Raw genomic sequence first — 27,961 nt, forward strand, 5'->3', positions numbered from 1 at the left:
TTAAACAAATCCAAACTTTCTGGGTTCCCTTTTTTTTTTTTTTTTTTTTAAGATTTATTTATTTACTTGAAAGTCAGAGTTACATAGAGAAGGAGAGGCAGTGAGAGAGAGGTCTTCCATCTGCTGGTTCACTCCCCAGTTGGCCACAGTGGCTGGAGCTGCACTGATAGGAAGCCAGGAGCCAGGAGCTTCTTCTGGGTCTCCCACGCGGATGCAGGGGCCCAAGGACTTGGGCCATCTTCTGCCACTTTCCCAGGCCATAGCAGAGAGCTGGATCAAAGTGGAGCAGCCAGGACTCAAACCAGCACCCATACGGAATGCCGGCACTGCAGGCAGCGGCTTTACCCGCTGTGCCACTGTGCCGGCCCCCATCTATTAGTCATTTAGATAGTTTCCCAGAATGTTTTCTTCTTTAACACTGGCTGTTGGCGAAGATGGGAGCATTTCTCTTACTTTACTGATTATTTGGTCTTCCTTTTGAATGCTGCATGCTTTTTATCATCAAATTGAAGGTCAAAAGGGTGCAATGGCATGATTTAAAGTAAATTTTTTGCTTATATTTAAATGGAAATAGCAAAGATGTGTCATGTATGGTTTCTGTAAAAGTTTATCTACTGGTTTAGGGATTTTCTTTTTCTCCAAATAGTCATCAAAGGCTAAAATTTAGATATTTAGGGCTTTTAAGCAATTGGTTGAAAGCTAAAGCTTTTTTGGTGGCTGATTTCTAGAAGTGATTATAGACTACTACTTTGTGCTCAGCAGAAAACTGAAGAATGGAGACTCTTGGATCATCGTGTTTGGGATTTCTGCACCATGGCTTGTAGCGAAGCTGCTGGGAGCTGCCTCCAGAGGGCATTTCCCTGGTTAAAAAAGAGGCATCAGATCTCTTCCTTCCTCACCATGGATGCCTCTCCCTTGTTGGTCAGCTAGCTTCTTTGCTTCAACCATACTGTTAAGTTATATACAATTATGATTCTTTTTTTTTTTTAACATTTATTTTATTTTATTTGAAAGAGTTACAGAGAGAAGTAGAGACAGAGAGAAAGGTCTTCCTTCTGCTGGTTCACTCCCTAGATGACCCGCAGTGGCCGGAGCTGCGCTGATCCAAAGCCAGAAGCCAGGAGCTTCTTCTGGGTCTCCCACGTGGGTACAGAGGCCCAAGGACTTGGGCAGTCCTCTGCTGCTCTCCCAGGCCATCGCAGAGAGCTAGATCGGAAGTGGAACAGCTGGGACTAGAACTGGCGCCCATATGGGATGCCGGCGCTTCAGGCCAGGGCGTTAACCCGCTGCGCCGCAGCTCCGGCCCCTCAATTATGATTCTTAAAATAAGAGAAGAGATTGCATATGTACTATGATAATGTCAATTTCTTTAAAATTTTTATCTTTCATTTTGTGTGAAAGGCAGAGAGATCATCAGTCCACTGTTTCATTCCCCAAATGCCTGCAGTAACCAGGGCTGTTCCAGGCTACAGCCAGGAACCCAAAACTCATTCAGGTCTCCTGCGTGGATGGCAGGGACTCAAGTACTTGCGCCGTCATCTGCTGCCCAGGGTGCAGATTAGCAGGCAGCTTGACGAGAAGCGAAGGAGCTGGGATGCAAACCAGACCCTGCAGTGTGGGGTGTGGGCATCCCAAGAGATGTCTGAATTGCTGCGCCAAACACTAACCGCTGTGCCAGTGTCACATGCTGCCCCTTCTGTCTGCCTAGAGAGAGTTGAGAGGCCCAGTCATCCTTCCTCTTCTTTTTTATTTTCAATTGTGCTAAAATATGTATAACATTAAGATTATCAGTTTGCATTCTTCATTTTCATGAGGCTGACATATGATCAGTTCCCTGGAAAGCCTTTCCTTCACCTCTTACCTTTTGGGGCCCTCAAGTTTCCTTTGAGTCTCCCTTGTGCTTTCCCTGAATGACCCTCCTGTTGAATTCTGAAATGGTGGTTGTACCCGCCTTTGATCACCGATCAAACAATTTGAGCAGCAGAGAGCTAGAGAATATACGTTCCCTCCCATCTACAGGTTCATTCCCCTAGTGCCCATGATAGCTAGGGCTGAGGTGGAGCTAAAGCTGGAAACCAGGAACACGACCCAAGTCTCCCATGCAGATAGCAGGAATCCAGTTATTTGAGTCAGTACCACCACCACCCATATTCTGCGTTGTTAGTGGGAAGCTGAAGTCAGGAGTCGAGCCCAGGCACTCTGATGTGGGGTACAGACATCTACTAAGCTAAATGTCTGTCCCCTATATGTATTTTTTTTTTCTCTAGATCTTGTACTGCAGTCTTCTGATGCTTTAAGTTGTTTTACGCTTTCACATATATTGTTTGGTATGAGCTCTCCAGTTACATATCAGGTCCTGAATGGCAGTAGCTGCTTTGTACCTTATCATTTCCATCTTCCCTTGCCCAGTATTTTATTCACAGGGATTTAGTGATTTCTCGGATACTTTTAGATTTTGTTAATGATGATGATAGCTACTGATACTGGTGTAAGCTAAATTTTCATTTTTTTAAAAAGATTTATTTTATTAATTTGAAAGACAGTATTACAGAGAAAGGTAGAGACAGAGAGAGGTCTTCTATCCACTGGTTTACTTCCCAGATAGCTGCAATGGCCAGAGCTGAGCTGATCCGAAGCCAGGAGCCAGGAGCTTCCTCCAGGTCTCCCACATGGGTGCAGGGACCCAAGGACTTGGGCTATCTTCTACTGCTTTCCCAGGCAACAGCAGAGAGCTGGATCAGAAGTGGAGCAGCCAGGACTCAAACTGTGCCCACATAGGATGCCGGCTCTGCAGGTGGTGGCTTTACCTGCTACGCCACAGTGCCGCACCCCCCCCCCCCTTTTTTTTTTTTTCTTAAAGGTTGGTTTATTTGCAAGGCAGAGTTGCAGAGAGAGAGAGAGAGAGAGAGAGAGAGAGAGAGATTGAGATTCAGATACTGAGAGATCTTCCATCTACTGATTCACTCCCCAAATGTCTGCAACGGCCAGAGCTGGGCCAGTCCAAAGCTAGGAGTCAGGAGCTTCTCCCATGTGGGTGCAGGGGCCCAAGAATTTGGACCATCTTCCGCTGCTTTCCCAGGCCATAGCAGAGAGCTGGATCGGAAGTGGAGCAGCCAGAACTTAAACTGGTGCCCATATGGGATGCTGGCTCTGCAGGCAGAAGCTTTACCTTCTGTGCGACAGTGCTGGCCCCCTAGTTAAATTTTTTAGTTCCTGATATACATCCTTCTCTTGTCATGAACAGGCATTGTTCTGTCCTTCAAGAATGAGAAAAGATGGGGGCTGGCACTCTGACGTATCAGGTAAAGCCACCGCCTGTAGTGCTGGCATCCCATATAGGTGTTGGTTCAAGTCTGGGCTGCTCCACTTGCAGTCCAACTCTCCGCTATAGCCTGGGAAAGCAGTAGAAGATGGCCCAAATGCTTGGGCCCCTGCACCCATGTGGGAGACCCATGAGAAGCTCCTGGCTCCTGGCTTCAGATCTGCGCAGCCAATTGAGTGAAGCAGCGGATGTAAGACCTCTCTCTCTCTCTCTCTTTCTCTCTACCTCTCCTTTTCCCTCTTTGTAACTCTGACGTTCAAATAAATAAATAAATCTTTTTTTTTTAAAAAAAAAAAGGATGAGAAGGAACAAAGAACTTGGAGCAGAGAGGGATTAAAAAGATATAGAGGAAAGTTAGAAGGAAAGAGAAAATGGAGCAAAAGGAAGATAATCGACAAAAAATGTAACGGTGGTAGAAAACAGATTTTTTTGTGCTTTTTTTCTCCTCCTTAGACCTTACTAAGGAGGACATTAACACCCATTTTTTTTCTGGGCAGCAAGGGTCATGGCTTGGCTGTACAGAAAGGGAATCATGACGCTTTTAAGTGGTTCAGAAACTTGGTCAAAGCAGCTGTGCAGTCAAGGAGAAAGAAAAATACATAATTGTCCAATTCTCTTCATTAATTACAAAAATAAAAGCTAACATTGTTTTTATTTTTATTACTTTTTAAAAAGATCTATCTATTTATTTAAAAGGCAGAGTTACAGAGAGAGAGAAGGAGAGACACATCTTCTATCTGCTGGTTCACTCCACAAATAGCCACAATGGCCAGGCTGAAGCCAGAGCTTCTTCCAGGTCTTCCATGTGGGGCCCAAGTACTTGGGCGATCCTCTGCCTTTTTCCCAGGCTGAGTCATATGTGGAGCAGCCAGGACTCGAACTGGTACCCTTATGGGATAGTGCTGCGGTCTGTGACTTTAACCCACTGAGCCACAATGAAGACCCCTGTTTTTTATTTTTATTTTTATTTTATTTTTAGAAGATGGGAGGGAATGATAACAGTTCTGACTTGACTTGTTGTGCTCACTAGTGTTTTGGCTACTCTTAACTCTCTCCTGTTGCATGTGTTTCTAAAAGTGGACTCAGTAGTGATGGTTACTGAGATCACTGCTGTGTCCCCATCAGTCATAATGCTGTTTGCAGAGTTCTGTGGCATGATGAAGCAATTAACTTTTTGGTGTGATTTAGGTGCTATTTGTCTCATAGAGAATATGTGTATGTAACATAAAATTATAGCCGCATGGACATCTGGCTATGAATAAAAGTTATCTTTTTTTTTTAAAATTATTTATTTATTTGAAAGAGTTACAGAGGGAGGGAGAGACAGAGAGAAAGGTCTTCCATCCACTGGTTTACTCCCCAAATGGCTGCTACGGCCAGAATTGAGCCCATCCGAAGCCAGGAGCTTCTTCGCCTTCGACTCGGATGGAAGTGATTGGGCCATCCTCTGTTGCTTTCCCAGGCCATAGCAGAGAGCTGGATCAAAAGAGGAGCAGCCAGGACTAGAACTGGCGCCCATATGGGATGCCGGCGCTGCAGGCGGAGGATTAGTCCACTATGCCATAGTGCTGGCACCAAGTTAAACTATCTTATGTTTGAAGAGTGACTTAAATTTTTCACTGATACTTATGTCTGGGTTACTGATTTTGTTTTTTTCCTGACAGTTGCCTGTGAGTGAGCCAAAGTAGAGAATAAAGTTGAGTCTTCTATTGACTTTTAGAATTTGAAATCTCTTAAGTAGCAAAATTGCAATTGTCTGGGATATTGGACTTTTAGTTTAGTGATATCAGAGATCAGAAATGGAGCAACTGGGACTCGAACCAGTGCCCATATGGGATGTGGGCAGTGGAGGCAGTGGCTTTACCCACTATTCCACAGCGCTGGCCCCTATTCAGTGAATCTTACTAATATTGTTCTATGGATCTCTTGAGCCATTTACTGACAAGTTGCTCAGGAAGAGGGTCAGTTTTGGGAAAGCCCAAACAACTCAGGCAGCTCTGTGGCTGCAGAGCTGGCTTTGATTGGTGATGGTTGGTGATTGTCTGGAAGTGCCTCCCTCCCTGTGGGCTCCTTCTCTCAGTATCATATGAAGAGTGTGACCAGGAGAAGAAAATGTTCGATACCCTTCACTTGCATGCTTCTTTTGGGAGAAGTAGTAAGCCAGTTTGTGCTAGATCTGAGCCAGGAGTGGAAGTGAGCTACCTGAGCTTTGTGTTGAGACAGGAGGACTGTGAAGGTGAGGTGGAGAGCCAGTGTAGGTTAGAAAAGTCCAGACCTTGCAGGTTGAGGATGGCAAGGTTTCCTGTTTGTAGAGTGAGAATAAGATACATAGGTAAAAGGGAAGAAAATTGGCATATCCTGAATATAGCCCAAAGTGTCTGTACTGTTAGAGGAAAGGAATAGATTTGTTAAACATCTTTAACACAAGTGACATAATGAATTGAACTGTTCACTTCTCAAGCCTGGTGTTCCTTAGATAGAATTTTATTAGACATTTTTTTTTTCACCCACAACCCTCCCATCTCCCGCTCCCTCTCCCATTCCATTCACATCAAGATTCATTTTCAATTGTCTTTATATACAGAAGATCAATTTAGTATATATTAAGTAAAGATTTCAACAGTTTGCACCCACACAGAAACACAAATAAAGTACTGTTTGAGTACTAGTTAATCCACATTAATCCACACTGTATAACACATTAAAGACAGAGATCCTACATGAGGAGTAAGTGCACAGTGACTCCTGTTGTTGACTTAACAAATTGACACTCTTGTTTATTGTGTCACTAATCACCCTAGTCTCTTGTCATGAGTTGCCAAGGCTATGGAAGCCTTTTGAGTTAGCCGACTCCGATTTAGACAAGGTCATAGTCAAAGTGGAAGTTCTCTTCTCCCTTCAGAGAAAGGTACTTCCTTCTTTGATGGCCCATTCTTTCTGCTGGGATCTCACTCACAGAGATCTTTCATTTATTTATTTTTATTTTTATTTTTATTTTTTTTGACAGGCAGAGTGGACAGTGAGATAGAGACAGAGAGAAAGGTCTTCCTTTTGCCGTTGGTTCACCCTCCAATGGCTGGTGCACCGCACTGATCCGATGGCAGGAGCCAGGTGTTTATCCTGGTCTCCCATGGGGTGCAGGGCCCAAGGACTTGGGCCATCCTCCACTGCACTCCCTGGCCACAGCGGAGAGCTGGCCTGGAAGAGGGACAACCAGGACAGGATCGGTGCCCCGACCGGGACTAGAACCCGGTGTGCCGGCACCGCTAGGCGGAGGATTAGCCTAGTGAGCCGCGGCGCTGGCATATATATATATATATGTATATATATATATAATTTTTTTTTTTTTTTTTGCCAGAGTGTCTTGGCTTTCCATGCCTGAAATACTCTCATGGGCTTTTTAGTCGGATCCGAATGCCTTAAGGGATGATTCTGAGGCCAGAGTGCTGTTTGTTACACATCTTTAACACAAGTGGCATAATGAATTGAACTGCTCACTTCTCAAGCCTGGTGTTCCTTAGATAGAATTATAGAATTGGAGAACCACTTTTTTTTTTTTTAAGACTCATTTATTTATTTATTTAAAAGGCAGAGTTACAGAGAGAAGGGTTGGGGAGGGAGAGAGAGAGGGGGGTCTTCCATCCACTGGTTTACTCCTCAATTGGCCTCAAAGCCAGAGCTGTGCCGATCTGAAGCCAGGAGCCAGGAGCTTCTTCTGGGTCACCCACGAAGGCGCAGGGACCCAAGGACTTGGGCCGTCTTCTGGGCTTTCCCAGGCCATAGCAGAGAGCTGGATTTGAAGTGGAGCACCCAGGTCTTGAACCAGTGCCCATATGTGATGCTAGCACTGCAGGCAGCGGCTTTACCCACTACGCCACAGCACTGCCCCCCCCCCCCATTATTTTTTATTGTGTTTTTACAACAGTTCCTTTTGTGTTATAAATTGCTATATTAACTGCAGTAGAGCTAGGAAAATGTTTTCTAGAACACTAAATTCCGCTGTCCCTTTGCTTAAATTACAGTTTAGTGTTTGCTTTTCGGCAAAATGTTGCTGGAAAATCTCTTTGAAATTCTTCTGTGGAACATTTTTCCCCTTTGTGGATGCATCTTAATGAGTTTCAGGACTTTGCAGAAGTCTGTATAATCCTGTGTTCAAAGCAGCTTGGTTTCTATCCCTTTGTCACTTGTAACATGGTCAACTGATGCTCTTAATACAAGTATAAATACTTTTTATTCAGTCTCTTTCTTACTTGACACCAAGGACTTGTTTAATATCTGGTAAAAATAATGATTTTAATTTGTCCTGGTATAGATGACTTTGAAGAGTGTTTAAATTTGTTTAGATATTCATATGGGTGGTGGTGGTGGTGGTGGTTGTTACTACTCATGGGAAATATTTTTAAGCTTGACCTAGTAACACTGAGTATTTCGGTGTTGAGCAGCCGTCTGACTTCTATTTTTGTGACCTGACATCAGGTTTCTTTGCATGCCTATATCTAAGTCGATCTAGATTAAATTCCTGTGTTTCAAATGGTTGGCTGCAAATGGGTATGTTGATGTATTTCATGGTGCTTTTATCTGGCAGTCTGATGAATGTTTTAGTGATATATACATTTATTTTTAAAAGGAAGAAATGTTCAGAGTGACATTGAGAATTGCCTAAGAACAACTAGTGCAAAATTGTCCCTATCTTGCCAGCTTAGAAAGGTCAATCATTGTCACTGTGTACCTGGCGTCACATACATTTCACCATCTTCCAGAAAGGAAGCTTTTTGTATTTAAATTTTTATTGTCAAGATGTTACCTGTAGGATTAAAAGAATAGTCTACATTTTATCATTTCATTAATCTACAGTAAAAATTGTCTTTCCTGTTGATTATCTTTCAGGTCTTATCTGTGTTCATAGATAATATTACTGTACTGCAATTCATTCATTGGTTCCACCAGTATTTATTAAGTACCTACTATGTGCCAGGCATGGGAAAAATATCTGAACAAAACAAAAATCCCTGCACTGGCAGACATTACCTTCTAGAAATCATCGTGTACACGTATTTATGTATTTGCCCCCCCCCCCCCACCGCTTGTTCTGGAACATAATTTGTTTGAGCTTTCTTTCTCTTTGGGCGCTTAGGTGAGTGCTTGTGTGTTACAGTTGTTGGGGACCTGCTCTATCACTGTGAATGTCTTCATGGATGTGGCTTTTGTGTCTTGGGCTCTGTGCAGAGCCTGGGCTAATAGAGGATTATGGCTTTGGGCAGTTCCTCAGCATTGCTAAGCTTCAGTTTCTTCACATTTACGATAATGATAATATTTCCTTCACAGTATTAAATGTGATAGTAATGCATCCAAAGTGCTTGGCACGTGCGTGTTCAGACATTCCTCAGTCATGCTGAAGGTGGCACAGGAGTGGAGCCATGGGACAGTTGTTTTCACGTTTGCTTTGGTTCTCAGGATTGTGTCTTGAGTCATAGACTTGGAGCCAGATTGGACCGCAGACTGCTGACTGCACCTGCGTGTGCATATGATATTGGATCATCTACTTCGGATTCTTCTGCCTTCACATAGAGCTTCTGGTGCTCTATGAGGCCTACTGATAAGAGAAGTAAAAATAGCACAAAATGAATTTTGAATTGGGGCCAGGGAAAGGATACAAGGGAATATAACCTGTCTGTCGTTCCTACATTTCTGGTTGACTGCAGGATTTATTTTAGTCTTGTGCCTGTGATGGCAACACTACTTAATGAAATGCTTAGTTGATTTTGGGTCCTTGTTATTGAGGCACCTATTTTTTCTTTAACTTTTACTTTGTTCCTCAATATAATCCTCTTTTTTTACTTTGTGTTTGTACCTGCTACTATAGGAAAAATTTGAGAGACTGGATTTGTAGTAAAGATTTGAGAATAGTGTCGAGTGTGAAAGCAACAAGCTTCTCATCTCCTGAATGTGTGTTCTTTGTGGCTTTATTATTTAAACTGACATGAACTATCAGAACATGGTGCTTTTCTTTGAACTGTCACAAGTCTTTATAAACGGTGAATGGCTTCACAGTGATAACCACAGTTACTGATCATAAGTGGAGAAAGATACAGGCAGGATGACTGAGAGGTTTGTTTGGAAATTTAAATAAGATAATTTTTTTTTTAAATTTATTTATTTACTTGAAAGGCAGAGTTCACAGAGAGGAAGGGAGGGAAAGACACAGAGAGATCTTTCATTTGCAGATTCACTCCCCAAATGGCTGCAATGGCCAGAACTGGTTCGGTCTGAAGGCTGGAGCTAAGAGCTTCTTCTGGGTCTCCCAAATACTTAGGCCATTTTCCACTGCTTTCCCAGGTGCATTAACAGGGAGCTGGATTGGAAGTGGAGTGAGTGGAACTTGAACCGGCGGCGGTATAGGATGCCAGCACTGCAGACTGTGCTGTAACCGACTGTGCCACAGTGCCACAAGTCCCAGCCTTGCCTCTGTTTACAAGAAATAATTTTAATACCTTCTAGCCTGGCTTCCTGGATTCTCAGTTGTTGGTACCACCATGCACCCAGCTGGAAACAGGATTTATCCTCGACTCCCTTTTCCCATGAAGCCCTCCCTGATCCCCAGAGTTTTTCACTTTTCAGTCTATAACACTTTGTGCATGTTTCTTTTTTCTCTTCTCTTATTATTATTATTATTATTATTATTATTTTTTTTTTGACAGGCGGAGTTAGACAGTGAGAGAGAGACAGAGAGAAAGGTCTTCCTTTGCCATTGGTTCACCCCCGAAGTGGCTGTTAAGGCTGGCGTGCTGCACCGATCCAAAGCCAGGAGCCAGGTGCTTCTCCTGGTCTCCCATGCGGGTGCAGGGCCCAAGCACTTGGGCCATCCTCCACTGCACTCCTGAGCTGGACTGGAAGAGAAGCAAGTGGGACAGAATCCAGCACCCCAACCGGGACTAGAACCTGGGGTGCCGGCGCCGCAGGCGGAGGATTAGCCTAGTGAACCGCGGCGCCGGCCTGTGCATGTTTCTTGATGTGTGTTTACAATTATTGTAAGTTAGTTGTTTATAAGCCAGAATATACAATCTTTCTCTGTCTCTTTAACAATTTACTTAAAAGGCACAATGAGGCAGAAGGAGAGAGACAGCAATATTCCATCTGCTGGTTCATTCCTCAAATGGCTGCAATAGCTGGGCCTGGACCAGGCTGAAGCGAGGAGCCAAAAATTCTTGGATTGCCCACATGGATGGCAAGGGATAAAGTACTTTAGTTGTCAGCTGCTACTTCCCAGGTGCTAGTAGGTAGCTGGATTGGAAGCAGAGTAACCAGAACTCAAACCAGCACTCCAATGTACATGGGTGTCCCAAAGCTGTGGCTTTAACGTGCTGCACCACAATACCCATCCCCAGAGTATGAAATCTAAAAGATAGGAGTCCACAGTTTTTCTTTGTATATCAGCTTCCAACAGAATACTTTGTTATGTTCTTAGTAAGTGTTGTTTGTTGTTGACATAACTAAGTCCAGATTAGTAAAAGCAAAACTTTAGAATTTCACCCCCAAGCTCTATTGCTGTGTAGAAGATCATCTTCCATTTTTTTCCCAGGCCATAAGCAGAGCTGGATGGGAAGAGGAGCAGCTGGAACATGAACTGGCACCCATATGGGATGCTGGTGCTGTGGGTGGAGCTTAGCCTAGTATACCACAGCACCGGGCCTCTTGCAGGCTTATTAACACTGGCTTCTGTTTCAAGATAGCTGACTGTACTCACATACGTTTGTTCCCTCTATCATTTGTTTATGTTCGGGAATTCAGATGTCTATAATAGTTTCTTCTGCAGTAGCCAGACAGGAAACAATCCAAATAGCCATTAACAGATGAGTGAACAAATACAGATTGAGCATCCCTAATATGAAAATCAAAAATGCTCCAAAAATGAAACTTTTTGAGCACCATGACAATCAATTGGTAAAGTCTACGCAAATACTTCAAAATCTGAGATACTCTGATAGCTGACATTGCTAGTCCCAAGTATTTTGGATAGGAGTACTCTGTAGCAGAATTCCCATAGAACAGCGTGCTTCTGAGCCGTGTAAAATGAATTAACTGCTCATGTAAGCATCACTGATAAATCTCAAGCACCACAGGGGTAGTGACATATCATTAAAGGGGGTGAAATAAATATGGGGATGTCCCCTTCCATTTTTTTTTTCAAAGATTTATTTATTTGAAAGATAGAGTTACAGATATGCAGAGGCAGAGAGAGAGGTCTTCCATCTGTTAGTTCACTCCGCAAATGGCCGCAACGGCAAGAGCTGAGCTGATCGGGAGCCAGGAGCTTCTTCCAGGTCTCCCATGTGGGTGCAGGGGCCCAAGAACTTGGGCCATGGCTATCTTCCACTGCTTTCCGAGGCCATAGTAGAGAGCTGGATTGGCAGTAGAGCAGCTGGGTCTTTTTTTTTTTTTTTTGACAGGCAGAGTGGATAGTGAGAGAGAGAGAGACAGAGAGAAAGGTCTTCCTTTTTGCCGTTGGTTCACCCTCCAATGGCCGCTGCGGCCGGCGCATCTCGCTGATCCGAAGCCAGGAGCCAGGTGCTTCTCCTGGTCTCCCATGCGGGTGCAGGGCCCAAGGACCTGGGCCATCCTCCACTGCCTTCCCGGGCCATAGCAGAGAGCTGGCCTGGAAGAGGGGCAACCGGGGTAGAATCCGGTGCCCTGACCGGGACTAGAACCTAGTGTCCCAGCGCCGCAAGGTGGAGGATTAGCCTGTTAAGCCACAGCGCCGGCCGAGCAGCTGGGTCTTGAACCGGTGTCCATATGGGATGGTGGCTTTACCTGCAGGTGGCTTTACCTGCTATGACACAGTACCGACCTCATCCCTCCGTTGTTAACTCCCATGAAAATGAATGTGGACATATATAAGTATCTCCTACAAAACTTGTAGGAAGAAAAGATGAACAAAGAGGATGGATTGGGTGTGATTATTGTGATCCCATTGCAGATGGGGGACCATTTGTCCAGCAGTTCTTTGAAGAGGCTCTGGGCTCTGATTCGAGGGACAAAGACTAGAAGAGTTAAGTAGTGTGGCAAATGGAGGAGTTGAAGGTCTACATAGAACAGTTAACCCTGCCTCTACCTGTTCTTTAGGTGTGCACGCACACACCATAAAAAACTGGAATAGGTTGAGGATAAATAAAGTCCTTTGCGTATGAGATGGCTGATCTCATTTATTGTTCCAGGGACCTTTGAGTCTTAAATAACACCTGCCATTTATGAATCACCCTAGAGGAAGCCTGTCAGTTGACAGATTCTGTTTCCTGATCTACCCCTCCTCCTTTTTTTTTTTTTTTAAAGAGGAGGCAGGGAGAGGGAAAATGCTCATTCCAATTGCCCGTGAGAGCTGAGGCTGGGCTAGGGATGAAGCTGAGAGTCAGGAATGCAGTCCAGGCCTCCCCTGTGTGTAGCAGAAACCCAGTTACTTGAGCTGTTACCTCGGCCTCCTAGAGTCTGTATATGCAGGAAACTGGACTCAGGAGCTAGAACTGGGTATCCAGTGCAAGCACTCTAATGTGGAACATGGGATCTTGACCAGTGTCATACCTCCAAAGCTAAATACTTGTCCTTCCCCTTTCTTTTTTTTTCTTTTTTAATTTCTCTCTCTCTCTCTCTCTCTCTCTTTTTTTTTTTTTGGGACAGGCAGAGAGACAGAGAGAAAGGTCTTCCTTTGCCGTTGGTTCACCCTCCAGTGGCCGCCGCGGCCGGCGTGCTGTGGCCGGCACACCACGCTGATCCAAAGGCAGGAGCCAGGTGCTTCTCCTGGTCTCCCATGCGGGTGCAGGGCCCAAGCACTTGGGCCATCCTCCACTGCCTTCCCGGGCCACAGCAGAGAGCTGGCCTGGAATAGGGCCAACCGGGACAGAATCTGGCGCCCCGACCGGGACTAGAACCCGGTGTGCCGGCGCTGCAGGCAGAGGATTAGCCAAGTGAGCCACAGCGCTGGCCTTTCCCCTTTCTTTTTGAAAGAAAACTGGAGGTAATGTTTATGTAATGTAAAAGTAACTTTTTAAAGTGTATGCTTCACTGGTGTTTGGTACATTTACATTATTGTGCAACCCTCATCTCCATTTAGTTACAAATTATTTTCATTGCCCAAGTAAGAGATCTGGTGTTAGTTAAGCAGTTACTTTCCACCACTCCTCCACTCACCCTGTGGCCATTGGCAGCCACTAATCTTTTCTGTGTCTGTGGATTTATGCATTTGTATATGTCACATAAATGTAATCATGCAATATATATGATGTTTTGTGGCTGTGTTCACTGTATATTTCCAAGGTTCATCCAAGTTGTAGCATAGGTCAGTTGATCTTTTTTTTTTTTTTTTAAGATTTATTTATTGAGAGGTAGAGTTATAGACAGAGAGAGGTCTTCTTTTTTTTTTTTTTTTTTTTTTTTTGACAGGCAGAGTGGATAGTGAAAGAGAGAGACAGAGAGAAAGGTCTTCCTTTTTGCCGTTGGTTCACCCTCCAATGGCCACCGCGGCTGGCGCATCTCGCTGATCCGCAACCAGGAGCCAGGTGCTTCTCCTGGTCTCCCATGAGGGTGCAGGGCCCAAGCACTTGGGCCATCCTCCACTGCCTTCCCGGGCCATGGCAGAAAGCTGGCCTGGAAGAGGGGCAACCGGGACAGAATCTGGCACCCCAACCGGGACTAGAACCCGGTGTGCCAGCGCCGCAAGGCAGAGGATTAGCCTGTTAAGTCACGGTGCCGGCCAGAGAGAGGTCTTCTATCCACTGGTTCACTTCCCAGATGACCACAATGGCCAGAGCTGCACTGATCCGAAGCTGGGAGCCAGGAGATTCTTCCGGGTCTCCCAAGCATTTGGGCCATCTTCTTTTGCTTTCCCAGGCCATAGCAGAGAGCTGGATTGGAAGTAGAGCAGCTGCGGCCTGAACCAGCATCTATGTGGGATGCCGGCACTGCAGGTGGCAGCTTTTACCCCTATGCCACAGTGCTGGCCCCAATAACTCATTTCTTTAGGGTCAATTTAAAACTGAAGTTGTTTGTTGCCATTTTTGCAGAAAACAACCAGCGCCCAGGACGTAGGGAAAGGGTTGGAAGAGGTTCCACCCAAAAATAGGCCAGGTGGAGATTCATAGAATTTAAATGAGAGGGCCGGTGGCCTCACAACTACAGAGTGAAACTAAAATGGGCTGGAGAGCAGCTAGATGGGCAGGCCTGTGTCAAACCCAGAAAAACCAACATTGGAGCGGGAAGGACCAGGGAGGCTGTCTTGTGGAAAGTTTCACAATTCTTCCATGTTGGGAGGTGGATACAGTTAGAGGGCACCATGAACTTTACTGATTTTGGGAGAAAAATGTGTTCTAGTGTTGAGAGGTCACAAAAATGCCACAGACACTGAGAAAGGCTATGCGGGGATACAGAGTTTCATGAAGCACAGTGTTCACTGACCATAGCAGGAGGATCATGCTGCTGATAGAGAAACCATGAAATCCAAAGGGATTTCCAGGAGCTAATAACTCTGAACCAGTTCCCTAAACTTGACCCCAGGTTAGACAGCCTGGTGAGATTCACAGCGGCAATCTTGGGGTGTCACATTAAAAAACAAAAAACAAAACAACCTGAAAACAAGCAGCTAGAGGGGTATGAAACCACCCCAGGGATCTCGGGAATTGAGGACAATACTGGGGGACAGGTGGGCAGATATACAAGAAACAGCACCAGAGAAGTTTCCTGTTCAGCAGTCAGTCAGGGGAGGAAGCTCTAGGGGCAGTTGAAGAGAGCAAAGATGGCGTCCTGGAGGCTGAATTAGAGGAAAGCAGGCATACCACGCTCTGGTGATGGAACTGCTCTCTGCACTCCACATGGAGAGGGTGGCGGATAGGGGTGGGTGTGTCGCTGATGGAGGTTGTTGGCTGGAAGAACCTCACGGGGCCACCGCAGGAAAGTATGTGGCCTTTCGATCACCTAGGGCTCTTTCCAACCTAGATGGGAAGGCATAGAGTAGGTCCACTGATGCCTGGGTGGCAGAAACCACAAAGGCCTTCATATCAGAAGTGGCCCTTTTTGTATTGTATAAGTGTCAGCCGACAGGACACTCTAGTTTGTCTTCCATAACATGGGGTCTACCCTTAGGTGGGCAGGTCTTCTTGATAAGAGACCAGCTGTTCAGCCTTTGAGGCTTTTTCTGTTCACTGTGAAAGCTTTCCCTGGAGGAACCCCCTTGTCCAGGCCCAGGAGAAGGAGATTCGGCGTCGGCCCTCCTGCCAGTCATGACTGTAGGGACTACACCTGAGCTGAGGCGTCCCTGCATTGGGCCTCTGCCCTAGGAAGGAGGTAGGAAACATAGCAGCAGTGGAGTAGCAGTGGAGTCGTTGGTGCCCTTGATCCTAGAGGACCGCTGTGAAGAACAGTGAGGCTCCTATCTTCCTTATCTTCCCCCTCAGGCAGTGGAGGCTATAGGGACAGTTTGCTATTGGCAATTCTACTTTTGTTTCTGCATTGTGGCTGTGGCAATGGCTGCAGTGGGATTTCAAATTTTTTTTTTAAGATGTAATTATAGTGGCCGGCGCTGTGATGCAGTAGGTTAAAGCCCCAGAATACAGTGCCAGCATCCCATATGGGCACCAGTTCAAGTCCCAGCTGCTCCATTTCCAATCCAGCTGCTTGCTAATGTGCCTAGGAAAGCAGCAGAGGATGGCCTAAGTCCTTGTGCCCCTGCACCCATGAGGGAGATCTGGAAGAAGCTTCTAGCTCTTGGCTTTGGATTGGCTCTTCACAGCTCCTGCTGTGATGGCCGTTTGGGGAGTGAACCAGTGGATGAAGACTCTCTTTATCTCTACCTCTCTCTATAACTCTTTCAAATAAATAAAATCTTTTTTTTAAAAAAAGATTTACACAGTTACACAGAGAGAGGAGAGGCAGAGAGAGAGAGAGAGGGGTCCTCCATTCAATAGTTCACCCCCTAACTGGCCGCAATGGCCGGAGCTGCGCTAATCCGAAGCCAGGAGTCAGGAGGCTCTTCCGGTTTCCCATGCAGGCGCAGGGTCCCAAGGAACTGGGTCATCCTGTACTGCCTTCCCAGGACACAGCAGAGAGCTGGACCAGAAGTAGAGCAGCTAGGTCTAGAACCGGTGCCCACATGGGATGCCAGTGCCCCAGGTCAGGGCGTCAACATGCTGTGCGACAGCACTGGCCCCTATAATAAATATTTAAAAAATAATTATTTTATTTGAGAGAGGTACATAGAAGAAAAGACAGAGATCTTCCATCTGCTGGTTCAAATTGCCATATGGCTTCTGTGGTCAGGGCTGGGCCAGTCCGAAGACAGGAGCTTCAGCTGGGTCATGAACTAGTGCCCATATGGGATTCTGGTATTACAGGTGGAAGCCTTAACCACTGTGCAACAACACTGGCCCCCTCAATTTTTTTTTTTTTATATTTATTTATTTATTTGAAAGTCAGAGTTACACAGAGAGAGGAGAGGCAGAGAGAAAGAGAGAAGTCTTCCATCGGATGGTTCACTCCCCAATTGGCCGCAATGGCTGGAGCTGTGCTGATCCGAAGCCAGGAGCCTCCTCCAGGTCTCCCTTGCAGGTGCAGGGGCCCAAGGACTTGGGCCATCTTATACTGCTTTCCCAGCCCATAGCAGAGAGCTGGATAGGAAGAGGAACAGCCGGGTCTGGAACCAGCACCCATAGGGGATGCCAGTGCTTCAGGCAAGGGTGTTAACCTGCTGCACCACAGTGCCGGCCCCAATTTTGCTTATTTTAAAAAGTGGACAGTTTAATACTCTCTAGGCTATCCAAGAAAATGTGGCATCTATAAAACATTGAGAGACCCATTAGAGACAAAAAACAAAAGGGCTCATGGTTTACCAAATTTAAAAGATATTCCATAGACAGGTCAGAAGACAAAATCAAGAAAGAAATACCAGTGCAAAGCTAAAATATATGGGAAAAAAGAAGTATAGATCAATTCAGGAGATCCAGAATCTACTCGAACTTTGGAGAAGTGAGGGGAAAAAAAAACTGATGGTAGAACATTTCTGGGAGCTAACAAAAAGAGCAGTCTATAGTTTTTATATTGAAAAGGATTACCACTGGTAGAGTTGTCACTGAAACTTCAGAACAAGACTAGAGAGAAGATGCTATTAAAGATTCCATAAAGATGTTTCTTCTACAAGAAATGGGAGTCAGATACCTCATAGAAATGGTGACAGCCAGAAGACAGTAGAGCATGTTTTCAAAGTTCTGAGATAAAAAGTGGTTTTGAACCTAGAATTCTGTCACTGCAAATAAGCTCATTTTTAGACATCCAAGGACTCCCACAATTTATTTCTCACACCTTTTTTGAAATAGTTACATGAAGATAAAAATCATAAAAGAGGAATATCAAGAATATGAGAAGTGCGGCCGGCGCCGTGGCTCACTAGGCTAATCCTCCGCCTTGTGGCGCCAGCACACCGGGTTCTAGTCCCGGTCGGGGCGCCGGATTCTATCCCGGTTGCCCCTCTTCCAGGCCAGCTCTCTGCCATGGCCCGGGAAGGATGGCGCAAGTCCTTGGGCCCTGCACCCGCATGGGAGACCAGGAGAAGCACCTGGCTCCTGACTTCGGATCAGCGCAATGCGCCGGCCGCAGCAGCCATTGGAGGGTGAACCAACGGCAAAAAGGAAGACCTTTCTCTCTGTCTCTCTCTCACTATCCACTCTGCCTGTCAAAAAAAAAAAAAAAAAAAAAAAATATGAGAAATGGTTGAATGAACCTAGTATTCCAGTTGGGGGAAAAATGGCTGTCAACTATAGAACAGTCCTGCCAACCCAAATTTGAGTGGAATTTTGGTGGGATTAAAGAAAAACTTCTTCAGGGATGGGAATGGGGTGAATTCCAAGCGTTAGATAGTATGAGGAACCTAGAAGATAGTTGGAGTGTGGTGAAAGAAACCATAGAACTCTTTACTAAGGGATAGAGGAGGAGGTTAGAATTTTCATGTAAAGCCAAAAAATTATGCCTGTAAAATATTGTGATGTAAAAATAGCCGGCGCCGTGGCTCAACAGGCTAATCCTCCGCCTTGCGGCGCCGGCACACCGGGTTCTAGTCCCGGTTGGGGCACCGATCCTGTCCCGGTTGCCCCTCTTCCAGGCCGGCTCTCTGCTGTGGCCAGGGAGTGCAGTGGAGGATGGCCCAAGTGTTTGGGCTCTGCACCCCATGGGAGACCAGGAGAAGCACCTGGCTCCTGCCATCGGAACAGCGCGGTGCGCCGGCCGCAGCGCGCTACCGCGGCGGCCATTGGAGGGTGAACCAACGGCAAAAGGAAGACCTTTCTCTCTGTCTCTCTCTCACTGTCCACTCTGCCTGTCAAAAATAAAAAAAATAAAATAAAATAAAAATATTGTGATGTAAAAATAAAGCCACATGTAATTATAAGCAAATAATGTATTTGTGCCTAACGTGTGAATATTCTCCTATGGGTAGCCCAAAGTACATTGGAACTGCAGGGAAGAAAATGGAGTTCTGGTCCCGTGAAAGCTGTCTTAAAATTTTTTTAAAAAGTAACCGATAGAAGAACTAAAAATAATGATTTAAATATCTGAAAATGGAGATTTGAAAGGGAAGTAGGGAGCAGTAAAAGTAAGCTAACTCCGAAGAGAGAGAACCTAGACAAATGACTGGAAGAGATTGCTCCTGGGTAGGAAGCCTAGTGGTGGAGAGGAATGGAATGGCAGTTACGTGCTTTTTTCATCAGTGTGCTTTTAGTGAACCTTTTGATTTACTTTGTTCACTGGAAATTTGGGTAGATTCAGAATTATTTCCCAATAAACAGATGCTTCCTGGGTTTCTTCGGTTGTTTTAACTTTTGGGTAGCTTTTTGAGGAGATGAGAAGGGTCGGGGGAGGGATTTGACCTCTATCTTAAAAAACTGAAGTTTCTTTTCATTTAATTTCTTTCCTCTCCTTTTTTAGAATGGTGAGAGATGAGATAGTAAATAAATAGTGATACATTTCCTACTCATATTCTGATATAGCTACTGAAAATACCATTTCGTCTTGCTCTGTTGAAAGACTAAGTGGCTTCTCTGGATTCCAGTGTGAACTCCTTTCTGTTGCTCTTTGCCATAACCTATGTAAACTTGATTTTTGACTCCTCAAAAACACCTGTCATCTCCACCCTTCCTACAACCCTCAGGAGCCTTCAATTTTGCTTCTGTACTTTGTATCTTCCTCAGAGGATCTGTACGTGCTAAATTATGCATCCCCAAAGGCTTGGAAGTCCTTGGGTTCTCTGTGTACTCAGAATGGTATAGGGTCTGGTAATGTAAAACTGGACCACAGAAGACAGGCAGGCAGAAGTGGCATTAGCATGGGACCTAGTGGTGGCACAGGCATTGTTGCAGGGACTTGGGAATGGCAGAAAAGGTAACAGTTTAAAAAAAAAAAATAGCCCTGCTCTCAAGGAGCTTCCATTCTGTTTCTTCCATTTATGGAGTTCTAGTAAAGTAGGATTATATGTTTGGAGCATAGTTCAGGGTAGCTTCTACCCTGTGTGGGAAAGAAGCTCTGTCTTTGAAACATGCTGTTGAGATCCTGGCTTTGACATGAACGTGTCCTGGCTTCTTGATGTCTTCCCTTTTGAGAAGGGGAGGCCCAGGATGGACTGCCTAGCTGCTGTTCTTTGCCTCTTCATGGTAGCAGTAGCCAGAAGAGATGGAATATTGTTTGAAATCATTTTTGTAAAAGATGGGCTTGTGGCTACAGAAATGGCAACTCAGCTTTTAGTCCTACTGTTTGCAATTCATTTGCTGGCCAGTCCCATCTACATTTCTTTTGATTGTGGTTGGTGGATGTGACTTTGACTTACAGAAGTGGTAGTCATCTTGCCTACCTGGCATTTCCCTGGAAATCTGTTAGAATTCTAGAAGTGGCTATAACCAGCCTTTTGTACTAAGTTCTCAGCAGAGGGTTTTGAATTAAAAGTATCCTAAAGGATATGCTTGCTGGGATTTATTTCACAGTTATTAAGAGGGTGGGGGGAGGTTGGAATGGAAGTGCACTAGACCTTGCCACAAGTAGATGTTGAAGCTGTGAGATGGGTACATGGATTTCATTATACTGTTTTTCATAATAAAGTGTACACTCATGGTCAAAAAATGACTCATTTTTTTCATTATAATTTGCATAAATAACCTTTAATTGAGTGAGGTCTTTTTTCTTTGGTGTTGACTTTAATGTTCAGGAGTCACAGCTGTTAGCATTGAATGGTTAGACTGGCGAGGGACATCTTCAAATTTATGTTTAATAATCAGATTTAAAAGTATTTATAACACAAGGATTCCTTCATTATTGGTCAGCTGTCCCTCCATGGACCTCTGAAGAAAAAGTGAAGGGGGTAAAGTTAAGGTGCCAGACAACTGACCTTTTAGAGGTTGAGAGTATATAGGTTTGAAGTATGGGAGAAGTGTCTGACCACTTAAGTTTGGATTTGGAGGTGAGACTTCCCTAAGATCAGAAGCATTCTGGGACTCCACCAATGCTGATTTAGCCCCATTCTAGGCTGGTGTTCATGTACTCCTTTGTCTCTGTGCTTTAACCTGTTTCTTTTCTCTAACCCCTTTAGTATCTTATTAGTTCCATCCCCTGTGATCCAGATCCATCCATCTTGATCTCTTTAGGCTGTATTTCCTGTATCATGTTCCTTTCTACCAGGCTGAGAAGCTGGTCCACAGTTTACTTCTTTTCTTCATCTCTGCTTTTTACTAAGTGACTACTAGTATTTGTTAATAAATGTGATTGGACCACGAAGTGGCTTAACACAGGCTGAGGCATGAAGACCCATTCATGTAGCCTTAACAGATTTCAGGCAGTTGGCAAGTAAGAATTCTAAATAAAAATTGAAACTACCACCTGTATTTTTTCAGGCCGTTGATGCTCACTGCCATCAGCTGCATCCTCCCTATGGCACTGGTAAGTGTGGGAAGGGCTGGTGACAGTTTTGGTGGGCTGATGGATTTCTTTTTTCTGGGGGAAAAAAAAAATCTATTTGTGAGCTCTGTTATTAATTGGTCCCTGAGGTCTGGACAGTTTGAGTCAGCTATAGGAAAAGAAAAAGATGAAGAAGCAACTGATCATATTCAAGAATTTATCCTTGGGGCATTGTTGTTAGGAACAGAAGTTACTCAGTATGTGTCTTGATTCTTATATATCATTAGTATATTCCGTATGCTATTTTAGTAATAAACATATGCTGTCCAAGTACTTGGGTATGTTGAATAATAGCTTAAATTTTCTGACATTCTTAAAGCATTTCTTCTGAAGATAGTTCTTGGCTTTGAGAAAGGATCCTGAATGTCAGATGTGCTTACCATTTCCTTCAGTAGCAGGATTTATCTTCCTGTGAATTTCTTTGTGGTCAGGGGCTCAAGTGTTTGTTCCAGTGATAAACTTAAATTCTGATAGAGGCTTGTGTGAATTTTGGTGGGAGGAGTTTGGTAGAAACCAGAAAAGAAATTTGTGGCTGTCATTTACTCACACTTCAGGTGGATTTGGGACTTGTGATTTGAAAAATTGTTATCATAGTCTGCTTTCTGCTTGGGAACCTATTGGAGAAAATACACGCTGAATAAAATTGAAACAGCAACTGCCAAAGTGTTTGGCCACCACTAAATGCTGTTGGAGTTGTTTTATCTAAGATCCCAAAAACCTCTGCTTTCTGTTTGTAGTGAGTGGAGTCAGAGGCCACACAGTTTTTATCTTATCAATGTAGTTTCCATTCCAAACTGATAATTTGATTTCTGAGTCTAACACCCTTAGATATTGGAAGAAAGTACCTCTAGAATGTCTCATGAAATGCCAAGGTTGTGGTTTGTGTGCGGTTAGCAGTGTCAGGAACTGCTTGCTCATAGCAGCAGCTGAATGTGTGTTTTATTACATCCCTGTGAGAAAAATCTTAGTGTCATTGGCCCATTTCCTGAATTTCCCTATCGTTCCCACTCTGCACCCCTCAACACTGCTTGTGAAGCAGAATTAGCATTGTATAATGCATTTACTATGTTCTTTATAAAAAACCAAAACAAAACAACAGGAAAGCTTCATTCCCCAGCAACTGTCTGCTCCTTTGGACGTCTCCATGGTGTAATCAGGTGGTACTGCTGAACATGTTTGAGGGCCTGTGTCAGGGGGAGAGAACCTTTCAAACACAAGCTGTTGAGGATAAGAGAGAATGCTTGCCCACAACCTTTGGGAAGTACTGATGATGGGGTGCAAAGCCTTTCTTGACATGCACAAAGCTAAATGCTTCCTGAAATAAAAACCTGAAAACCATTTGAGGGTTATACATGCATTGGCAAAACACAGCGATATTAGATTGAGGCCTCTGGGTAATGCAGATCAATGTCTGGGGAAATGACAGCTCAGGTGACCCCACAGTTCATCCAGGTTGGGAGGAAAGCTCCTCAGCAGTGTCTCACACATTGTAGTATAAATTTGGGAAATCCAGGGGAGAGGGAAGAGAGGCAGGGGTGATGGGATGTACTTAGCCCCTGCCCTGACTCCATCTTGGTCCCTGTAAAAGCCTTCTCAGGGCCACCCAGGGACTTGAGGGCACCCTCACTCTTTGGTGACCTTTATGTATCTGCTTGTCTACCTTTACCGTCTCGCTCAGTCTGTACTCTGTTTTTTAGCTCCTGATAAAATGATGAAGGAATTCTTGCCTTTGGGGGTTGTGTTCCCACTGATTAGGCTCAGGAATGAATGTGATTGTTTAGAGACAAGCCAGGGAAGGAAAAGAAGGCAGGTGTGAGAGCGGTATCTTATGGAACAGCAGTATGTCAGGAGTTGATTGACCAACAGCGAGGCAGTCAATGGAGTAGGAAGAAGGCTTGCTCAGGAAGATTGGGAAAGAGCTAGAGAGAACATTGTGAAGTTTTCAGCTATTTAGACCTGGAAATGACAATAGCTATATAAGAATTCACAGTGTATAATCAATTAATCTTTGGTCAAAACTGCATTTAAACTCAAAAGGGGAATTTTTCATTTTGGATATTTCTTTTTTTTTTTTGTTTTAAAGATTTTATTTATTTATTTATTTATTTATGTATTTGAGAGGTACAGTTACAAACAGAGAGAGAGAGAGAAAGATCTTCTTTCCGTTGGTTCACTCCCCAAATGGTTGCAACGGCCGGAGCTGTGCCGAACCAAAGCCAGGAGCCAGGTGCTTCTTCCTGGTCTCCCATGTGGGTGCAGGGGCCCAAGCACTTGGGCCATCTTCTACTGCTTTCCTAGGTCACAGTAGAGAGCTAGATTGGAAGAAGAGCAGCTGGAATTAGAACCGGTGCCCATATGGGATGCCAGCGCCGCAGGCGGAGGATTAACCTACTGTAGCATGGCGCTGGCCCCCTCATTTTGAATATTTCAAGTAAAAAGTTAAACTGAAGTACTTGATATAATAATATAAGGTTCAACTGTGTATGTTGTGATATTTGCTTATGAAAGTGATTGCCATTGAATTAAATTTCTCAAACTTTCCTCTCTTTTATTGTGAAAATTTAAACATTTAGAGAAGTTTAAAGAACTGTACAGTGATCTACTGTATACCTGTTATGTGGATTATACAGTTGATGGTCTTTTGCTGCGTTTGCTTCGTCACTTATCTATCCCTCTGTCAACTTTATTTTTTAAAGTTTTATTGAAGTGTAATGTACGTGCCCTTAAATCCATCCATTTTGAAGTATACTATTTTGTGAGTTTTGGTAAATGTGCAGTTCTAATTTTAGAACACTTTTGTCATCCAAGAAGTTTTGTTGTATCCATTTGCAGTCACTCCCCATTCCAGCCCCAAGCAACTACTGATCTGTTTGTATAGTTTCGCCTTTTCTAAAAATTTCATATAATGAAATCATAAAATATGTAGCCTTCTGTTGTCTGGTTCTTAACGTGTGTGTGAGGTTCATCCATATTACATGAGCAGTACATTCCTGTTATTACTGAATAATGAGTTTTGCCTTGTATGACTCTTCTGTATTTCGTTTATCCATTCATTTACCAGTTGATGGACATTTTGGTTGTTTCCAATTTTGGTCTATTAGGAAAAATATCCATTTATGATCATTTGTGTCCAGGGCTTAATGTGCAGATATGTTTTCATTTTGTATAAATTGCTAGGTTGCAGAGTAAGTGTATATTTGATATTGTTAGAAGCTACCAAATGTAGCAGGTGTTGAGTGCAGCATTATAAACCACTACTTGGGATGCCTGCATCGCATTTTGGAGTCTTTGTTCGAGTCTTGACTACTTTGCTTTAGATCCAGCTTCCTGCTAATGCATCCTGGGAGGCTTCAAGTGCTCAAGTGCCTGGGTTCTTGCCACCCAGGTAAAAATCACTTATGTGGTTCTGGCTCCTGGCTTCAGTCTGGCTCAGTTCTGGCTGTTGGCAAACATTTAGAGAGTGAACCAGCAGATCTAAGATCTATGTGTCTGTAGATAAAAAATGAATTAAAAAAACAAAAAGAAGAAACTGCCAAACTGTTTTCCAAGGTGGTTCTATTATTTTATGTTCTTACCAGCATTATGTAAGGTTCCAGTTTCTCTGTATCCTTGCTAACACTTGGTATTGTCAGTCTTTTGGATTATAACCATTCTGGTGAATGTGAAGTGATAGTTTGTGGTTTTAATTTGCATTTCCCCAGTGACTAATGTTGTTGTTATGAATGTGTAATTGATGGTCTTTCCTTGGGCTTATTTGCCACTCATACGTTTTTGTGTGTATGGTAAAAATGCTGAAATCTTTTGCCCATGGAAAAAACTTGGGTTGTATGTCTTATTCTTGAGTTGTGAGTGTTCTTTATATATTCTGAATTAAGTCCTTTTTCAGATATATAGGACTTGCAAATATTTCCTCCCATTCTGTGACATGTTTCTTTCTTATTTATTTGTTTAAAAGGCAGAGTTAAAGAGAGACTGAGAGATCTTCCATCCATTGGTTCACTCCCCAAATGTCTGCAATGACCACGGCTGGGCCAGGCTGAAGGCAGGAACCCAGAACTCCATCCAAATCTCCTGTGTGGCTGGTTGGGGCCCAAGGACTTGGGCCATCTTCCACCAGTTTCCCATGCACATTAGCAGGGAGCTGGATAGGATGTGCAGCAGCCAGGACTTGAACTGGTATCCATATGGGGTGCCAGTATCTTAGGCGGTAGCTTAACCTGCTGTTCCACAACACTGGCTCCTCTTTACCCACCCACCCCCTCTCTCTTTAAGATTTATTTATTTATTTGTCAAGCAGAGTGACAGAGAAAGAGACAAAGAGCTTCCATTTACTGGTTTACTCCCCAAATGGCTGTAATGCCCAGCTCTGGGCTTGGCCAAAACCAAGAGCCCATAACTTCATTCAGGTCTCTGTGTAGGTGGCAGAAGCTCAAGTACTTGGGTCATCTTCCACTCCCTTTCCAGGAGCATTAGCAGGGAGTTGGATTGGAAGTGGAACAGCTAGGACTTGAACTGGAGCTCAGATATGGAATGCCAGCATCATAAGTTTTGGCTTTATATGCTTCAGCGCAATGCTGGCCTGTCTTTCATTATTATTATTACTATTATTATTATTATTTTGACAGGCAGAGTTAGACAGTGAGAGTGAGACAGAGAGAAAGGTCTTCCTTCTGTTGGTTCACTCCCCAAATGACCACCACGGCCAGCGCGCTGCGCCATTCTGAAGCCAGGAGCCAGGTGCTTCTCCTGGTCTCCCATGCGGGTGCAGGGCCCAAGGACTTGGGCCATCCTCCACTGCCTTCCCGGGCCACAGCAGAGAGCTGGCCTGGAAGAGGAGCAACCGGGACAGAATCCGGCAGATTGGGACTAGAACCCGGGGTGCCGGCGCTGCAGGCGGATGAATAGCCTAGTGAGCCACGGCACCGGCCTGTTTTTCATTTTTTTAATGACATCTTTTGAGGAGTAAAAGTTGTGTGTTTTGTTTTTTGTTTTTTGTTTTTGTTTTTCATTTAAGAGTGAGAGCAAGAGTGAGTGAACTCATACATCTGCAAGTTCACTTCTGAAACGCCTGTGATAGTTGAGGCCAAATTGGGCCTAAGTTAGAAACCAGGAACTTGTCCGGTGCCGTAGCTTAACAGGCTAATCCTCCGCCTTGCGGTGCCAGCACACTGGGTTCTAGTCCTGGTTGGGGTGCCGGATTCTATCCCGGTTGCCCCTCTTCCAGGCCAGCTCTCTGCTATGGCCCGGGAAGGCAGTGGAGGATGGCTCAAGTCCTTGGGCCCTGCACCCGCATGGGAGACCAGGAGAAGTACCTGGCTCCTGGCTTCGGATGTGCACGATGCGCCGGCCACAGCGGCCATTGGAGGGTGAACCAACGGCAAAAAGGAAGACATTTCTCTCTGTCTCTCTCTCTCACTATCCACTCTGCCTGTCAAAAAAAAAAAAAAAAAAGGGTGGGGGGTCGGGGGGAAAGAAGCCAGGAACTCAGTCCAGGTCTCCTGCGTGGGTGGCAGGGACCCAGTGACTTGAGCCATCACTGCTACCTTTCAGGTTTGCATTAAGAGGAAGTGGAATCAAGAGCCAAACAAGTCAGGAATTGAACCCAAGCACTCTAATGTGGGATGTGGACATCTTAACCAGCGTCTTAATTGCCAGGCTAAATTCCCTGCCCCCAAGGCTCAATTTTGATAACATTCAACTTACGCTTTTCCTTTTAAGGATTGCTATTTCAGTGTTATAGCTAAGAAGTCTTTTCCTAACTCTAGATTGCAGAGATTTTTGTCTACATTTTCTTTCTAGACAAAGTTTTACACTTTAGGTTTTTCATTTAGATTTTTGAACTGTTGTAGCTTTTGTGTGATATGAAAGGTCTGCATTCTGTGTTTTGACTGATTGTTATAAATAATTATTCAGTTACCCCAGGACCATTTATTGAAAAGATTGTCCTTTCCTCTGGTGAATTATGTTGGTATCTTTGTTGAAAATTAACCATAATGTATGCGTTTACTTTTGGATTCTTGTGTTGTTCATTGATATATAATTTGTCTTAAGCCAGTATCCCTGCTGTGTTGATTATAGCTTTTTAAGTGGTAGAGGCCATTTGTACATTTATAACATCATTCACAGGTGATACAAAATTGTTAGATTAAAAGTTAGGCTGCTATATAGGTTCACTGAATTTCAAATCAGATGGGCAGATCAGATGGTTTCTGGGCTTTATTTGGTGTTCCCCTCCCCTACTTTATAGTAAGGCTTGGAGTTACGTTGTATAGATCTTTGAACTTTGCTCTTTTCCAAGTTTGCTTTGGGTATTCTGAATCCTTTACAGTTCCACAAATTGTAGGATCAGCTGTTGGTTTGTACACAAAAGCTTGCCATGATTTTGTTTGGGGTTTTTATTTTGGTTGATTTTAATTGCTGTGCTCAGTCTACAGTTGTGTTGTCCAGTATGGTAGCTTGACCACGTATGGTCATGGAGCATTGGAATTGTGGTCAGGTTGAATTGAGATGTGCTATAAATCTACAATTTGACAGAATGAAACAAAGGATAACAGTTTGTTGATAATTTTTTATGGATTACAGGTTGGAGTAATAGTTTTAATGCAGTGGTTAAATAGAACATGTTGTGAATTTTACCTGTTTAAAATTGATTTTCCATTTGTTTACACC

General features: G+C 44.2%; 1 protein-coding gene across 3 annotated transcripts in view; it reads left to right on the plus strand.

Annotated features, from left to right (window-relative positions):
• ARIH2 (ariadne RBR E3 ubiquitin protein ligase 2) overlaps window positions 1-27,961 on the plus strand; it is a 64,311-nt gene that overhangs the window by 5,531 nt on the left and 30,819 nt on the right. The window contains exon 2 of one of the 3 annotated variants that reach the window (XM_062200825.1): window positions 21,229-21,274. The exons of the other annotated variants lie outside the window; for them this stretch is intronic. Within the exon in view, the coding sequence (XP_062056809.1) occupies window positions 21,236-21,274 (39 nt within the window). The 5' untranslated portion in view covers window positions 21,229-21,235. The remainder of the gene's footprint in view (window positions 1-21,228; window positions 21,275-27,961) is intronic. 3 annotated transcript variants of the gene reach the window in all.

The sequence above is a fragment of the Lepus europaeus genome, chromosome 9, assembly GCF_033115175.1.
Source record: "Lepus europaeus isolate LE1 chromosome 9, mLepTim1.pri, whole genome shotgun sequence".
NCBI lineage: Eukaryota > Metazoa > Chordata > Mammalia > Lagomorpha > Leporidae > Lepus > Lepus europaeus.